The sequence below is a fragment of the Chaetodon trifascialis genome, chromosome 6 (assembly GCF_039877785.1).
Source record: "Chaetodon trifascialis isolate fChaTrf1 chromosome 6, fChaTrf1.hap1, whole genome shotgun sequence".
Lineage (NCBI taxonomy): Eukaryota > Metazoa > Chordata > Actinopteri > Chaetodontiformes > Chaetodontidae > Chaetodon > Chaetodon trifascialis.
In genome coordinates this window covers 17,369,937-17,375,751 of record NC_092061.1, presented here as the reverse complement: position 1 = coordinate 17,375,751, position 5,815 = coordinate 17,369,937, and the positions used below count along the sequence as shown (strand labels likewise).

The following is a 5,815-nucleotide window of genomic DNA, read 5'->3' as shown; positions in this document are numbered from 1 at the left end:
GCATGCGTGATTACCTTCCAAATTGTTATTCGCAGTACTGGTAATAATCAGTATAAACCCGCAGGAACTCATTCACCGACTTATATTTCTTTAATATTTCAAGCTAAAACACAGGCCTGGCTCAGTTTCTTCTATCTTAACAATCTGCCTACTTTTTATTTACCTCCACTTGTTCTAACCGCTGGCTAATTGTGTTTAACAAGTTGACTGAAACCACAAGCATGTCCCGTTGTTCCGTCCCAAATTATGTCTTTGTTTCAGTATGAACTTGTCACAGTATGTGTACAGTACACGTTTTTATTATCACATTCATGTGTTGTCCATGTGACATTGACCAATGCTGCTATCTAGTGTTGAAATGTGGTATCAACATTTGAAGCCTTTCCGTGGTTTGTCAGAGAGGTCACAAGATTAACATAGGTAAAACCCAATTACTTTCATATAAGTGTAGTACACCAAGAGAAAGAAGAGTTCTTAGCAGTACATCACTTAATAGACAGCTTAGTTTGTTGATTGTGTAGACATAGGAACCTGTGGCTATGAAAATCAAATAAATTGACCTTACTGGTCATGTGGTTTCACAAAAAGAAATCAAATGTTGTCCACTCAGCAGCTGAAGGGGAGATGCTAGCTAATGCTAGCTGAAAACTCCTGCATGCATGTGGTGAACACAAAAAAGAAAAGTTCATACAATATAAATTCAGCAGAAAATGAGACAACAGTAATGATAACTTTGATTAACAGTAACTGACAGTAACTTTGTAAAGTAAAAAACAGGAGCAGGATGGCGGACTTTGTGTCCATCCAGTCAGAGAAATGGTAAAAGTTGTCTTTTTCAGTTCTTTCTCTTCTTGGTATTCTGCCCTCTACCATTAATAAAATCAATGATCCACAAATACTTTCTCCCTGTTTTTTAGTACCTTTATATTGATTGTGTGCTAAGTGAGGTGATGGGACTTGATTCAACAGGACTTGGTGAGATGAGAAATGGAAATGAAAAATAAACAACACATTTCTTGTGTTTTTACAGCAATATGTTTATCAATTTATTTAATGGGATAAAATGCTATAAAGGACAATTATGGCTAGTAAAAGACCTAGACTTCATCTTAAGACGTTTCAGTTAGCAAGAGAGAAATGAGGCCTTCCTTTAGACTTAGACTTTAGACTGCTTCTTTATTGATCCCAAATTGGGAAATTATTTTGTTGCAGAAGCAATTAAACATACAGACAAACACAGATTATATACAACAATTGTTTAAAAAGGTAACAAAAAACATAAACAGGAATAACAGTAATTTGTTAAAAATAAAAATATAACTAAGGACGATGTGCTGTCGATGTTCCTTATCCTAGAGATTATTATTTTGCAGCACAAGTGAGAGTTATGATATGTCAGTGCAACTCATCATATACTGCTCAAGGGAAAAATGTTGAAGCAAAAATACCTTCCATTCCCATACAGGCAATATTAGCTGATGAGGATTTACAAAGTTGTGTGAATACTATCCATAATCCACGGGTAAAATGGACTCTTAAAAATATGGAAAATGATCATGAAATGATATAAATTACAGAGAGAGATTGGAATTCTCAAATGGTGTGCACATAACTCAGATTTTACACCAAATAAATTGGACACAAAGGACTGGACAGCTAAAAGAATAATGCGTCTATACAATATAATTAACACTCCTCATAAAACACTACTCAGCTTTGAGATGCTGAACCACGACTTCTATAGATATTTTCAGAAGTGACATTATGTTAATACAAAGGTCAAAATGTAACTGAGACAAGTAAATGTCTGATAGAACTGTTCAGAAAAGCATATAATTCATATACTGGTAGCAGAATCATTTCATGTATAAGAGTCTGTTGAATCTTCAAACACAATCGACTTCATACATTAAAACAAAGTGGGAGAAGGAAAGAAAAAATCTATCTCTGAGGAAGAATGGGCGACAATATGGAGGTTTCAATGGAAGTGTACCAGCTCACCAAAACTGAGAGAGTTTGGCTGGAAAGAACCTGAAAAGGTATTTTATTACACCCTGTCAGAAATCCCAATATGATAATAACCGTCCTATCTGCTGGAGAAACCGTGGACATCAAAACGCAAACCACTACCATATTTTCTGGGACTGTGAAATACCCCGAGAAATTAAGACTCCACATTTTGGATACACACCTCAAAAATGGTTGAAAAGAGATTCAAATGAGAGTCCAACTTTAAATGGATGAATGGAAATTACAATGGGGATTTATAAAATGGAGAAGATGATGACATGATTAAACTGGAACAATTTACAGCATACTGGGGAAAATGGATTGTATGTAATGATATGTAATGCCCCATAGGCCTGATTTTATTTTTACAAAATAATTTTATTGCAGAGCAAAGATCACTGCCTTCCTGTTTTCATTGTCATATGTGTATTATTTAGTTAAACAAAATGTTGAGATTTGTAGCATACACATTCAGTTCCTGAAATATAATGCAGGAAAAATATTTGAATGATGCTGAATATCAGTAAAAAAACAACAACAACAACAACAAAAAAAAAACTGTGGAATTTAGAATCTCTCTGTAGAATTAGAAGACTGTGACATCTCTGTGCCTTTGATCTTTGATCTTTGATCTTTGATCTTCACTGCTTGACTACTTGCTGGACACACACTGTTGGCATTAATAGAGGATACATACTGTTGGAAGGACACATTTGTTGTTGTCGTGCTAAAACATAAAAAGTCAAGTTTTAACACAGCTACCCAGCCAAATTATCATAAATAGCCAATCAAATCATCAGGATAACAAAATGAACAGGAAAAAATGCTCCGTGTTCACTTTTGTTAGAGAGGAGACTGACGAGAGTAATGACGAGGAAATCGAGGAAGAAATACTGGAGATTTCAGAAGAAGTTGGAAAGAGTATTGACATTGAGGACGATGATAGTCTAGGGGATTTTTTTGAGGAGCGCACTCCAGAAAAGTCTCTGATCAAGGTAGAAAAAGATGCTCTTGCAAAGACTCTGGATGGAATGACAACGGACTGTGAGGACTATGACAGTTCTTTTGAGGAATACACTGAGGATGAGTCCATTTCCTCCTGCAGTGCTCAAGAAAAGTCATTGGAGAAGGAAGACAGAGCGAGAGCTCAACAGAGAGAAGCTCTGGAGCAAGAGCAAAAAGAAAAAGATGCTTTTGCAAAAACTTCGAAGAAGACCCAGCTACCCAGCCAAATTATCCTGAATAGCCAATCAAATCAGGTAAACAAAATTGGCAGGAGAAATTCCTCCATGTTCACTTTTGTTAGAGAGGAGAGTGACAAGAGTACTGAAGAGGGAATCAAAGAAGAGATATCGGAGATTTCAGAAAAAGTTGGAAAGAGTATGGACACTGAGGGTGATGGGAGTCTATGGGATTATTTTGAGGAGCGCAATCCAGAAAAGTCACTGGAGAAGGTAGAAAAAGATGCTCTTGCAAAGACTCTTGATGGAACGAGAGCGGGCAGTGAGGACTACAAGAGATCTGAGGATGCGTCCATTTCTTCCTCCAGTGCTCAAGAAAAGTCAATGGAGAAGGAAGACAGAGCAAGACAGAGAGAAGCTCTGGGGCCAGAGCAAAAAGAAAAAGATGCTCTTGTAAAGAGTCTGAAGAAGAAGCAAGCTGAAAAAGACGCGCTTGCAAAGACTCTGAAGAAGGAGCAAGCTGAAAAAGACGCTCTTGCAAAGACTCGGAAGAAGGAGCAAGCTGAAAAAGATGCTCTTGCGAAGACTCTGAAGAAGGAGCAAGCTGAAAAAGACGCTCTTGCAAAGACTCTGAAGAGGGAGCGAGCTGAAAAAGACGCTCTTGCAAAGACTCTGAAGAGGGAGCGAGCTGAAAAAGACGCTCTTGTAAAGACTCTGAAGAAGGAGCAAGCTGAAAAAGATGTTCCTGCGAAGACTCTGAAGAGGGAGCAAGCTGAAAAAGATGTTCCTGCGAAGACTCTGAAGAGGGAGCAAGCTGAAAAAGACGCTCTTGCACAGACTCTGAAGAAGGAGCAAGCTGAAAAAGACGCTCTTGCAAAGACTCTGAAGAAGGAGCAAGCTGAAAAAGACGCTCTTGCAAAGACTCTGAAGAAGGAGCAAGCTGAAAAAGACGCTCTTGCAAAGACTCTGAAGAAGGAGCAAGCTGAAAAAAATGCTCTTGCAAAGACTCTGAAGAAGGAGCAAGCTGAAAAAGACGGTCTTCATGTTTATATAAAGCGCCTCATTGAGCAGCAGAAGGACAGTGTGAAGAAAGACAATGAAATTAAATGCCTGCACTTCAATATTGGAGTTCTTCAAAGTGATATTGCCACCAAGAACAGCACAATTTCCTCACTGCAGGAGAGACTTAACCAGGTTTCTGAACACAAAGAAGTCAGAGTAAAAAAATGTCAACACCACGGGGACTATGAGGCCGCTGTCTCCCAGCAACAGAAGGAAGCAGAACTGGACCGTCTGACTCAGGAAAACCATCAGTTGGCTTCTGAGAATAAAATACTGCGGGCTGAACTTGAGGCTGCCCTTAATGAGGGGAATCAGCTTCAGGAAGACAGAAAATCTCCCAGTAGACTTAAGGAGGCCATTGAGAAGGAAAGGGCTAAGTTCTTGAGAGTGTCTAAAAAGATACAGATACAAGAGAAGGAGCTCTCAGAGAAGACTCTGGCTTTAGAAAAGAGTCTGAACACAGAGACATATTTAAGGTCCTGTCTCAAAAAGGAACAGAAGCGCTTTGAGCAGGCGTTTTTACAAAAGCAGGCTGGAACTGATCATCTAACAATCCTCAGTGACCAGCTGAAAGAGGCATTTTTGTCCTCAGAGTGCCTGATGTATGACATGCAGACAATAAGGATTGAAAACATAGACATCAGAGCTAAATTCAAGGCTGTGGAGAAAGAATATAACAGAATGAAGTCTAAACTCCACTCTCTCTCTGAGCACCCTGAAAAGATGATGTCAAAGAAAAATGATGCCATCCCTGAGAATCAATGTTCCATCGCCAAGCTCCAATACACAGTACATGAACTCAAAGCACTACAAATAGATAGCAAGCTCAGAGAGGCACAACTTAAAGATGACCTAAAACATGAAAAGACAAAAAATTCTGAGTTACAGCAAAGAGTGGATCAACTGTCCTCTGCTCTTGAAAAAGAAAGCACTAAGTGTGAGAAGTACTGCAGCAGAAAGACTGCCCTGGACGAGAACACAAAGGCTCTGCACCAGCTACAAAAGGAATATACTGAGCTGGTGAGGAGGCACAGTGACGTTAACTCTGAATATCGTGAACTGCTTAGAAGTCACACTTCCCTCAAAATCACATATGAGAGGCTCAGCTCTGGGAAAGGTAACCCTTGACCAGAGTTCAGTCCACCTCAGTTCACAGCAGCACCGCATGTCTCTGACGATCCGCCATCACCCAGATGACAGCAGCCCTAAAGTCTGATGTCTCACTCCATTCTTCATACATGCGGACAATCAATCTAATCTGGTTTCGGTTTATTCTGTACATACAACATCTATTGCATGTCTGTCTATCCTGGGAGAGGGATCCCTCCCCTGTTGCTCTTCCTGAGGTTTTCCATCATCTGAGGTCGGGGATCTAAGGGCAGAGGGTGTTGTACGCTGTAACAGAATATAAAGTCACTCCCCCTAGAATCAAAATTGTGATAGTGACTAAAATTATAATGATAAAATTGACAAGAGACATCAGCATTGCAGACAGACTGGGGAGCCTAATGCAATTCAATCCCCGTCAGATGGAGTGCATCATTCTGTGTGAAGTTTGCATG

At 39.5% G+C, this 5,815-nt stretch overlaps 1 protein-coding gene across 1 annotated transcript; it reads left to right on the top strand.

Annotated features, from left to right (window-relative positions):
• Positions 1–2,819: 2,819 nt before the first annotated feature.
• LOC139332194 (uncharacterized) lies at positions 2,820–5,381 on the top strand. The gene is made up of 2 exons (XM_070963930.1): positions 2,820–3,728; positions 4,197–5,381. Exons 1-2 carry the CDS (start codon positions 2,820–2,822, stop codon positions 5,379–5,381), a joined length of 2,094 nt encoding a protein of 697 aa, XP_070820031.1.
• Positions 5,382–5,815: the final 434 nt, after the last annotated feature.

Bases quoted from the DNA above. Each gene is read 5' to 3' on its own strand.
- LOC139332194 (XM_070963930.1), top strand. From the start codon at position 2,820: ATGAACAGGAAAAAATGCTCCGTGTTCACTTTTGTTAGAGAGGAGACT. The intron at 3,729-4,196 runs GCAAAGACTCGG...GCTCTTGCAAAG, and splicing joins AAGCTGAAAAAGACGCTCTT to ACTCTGAAGAAGGAGCAAGC.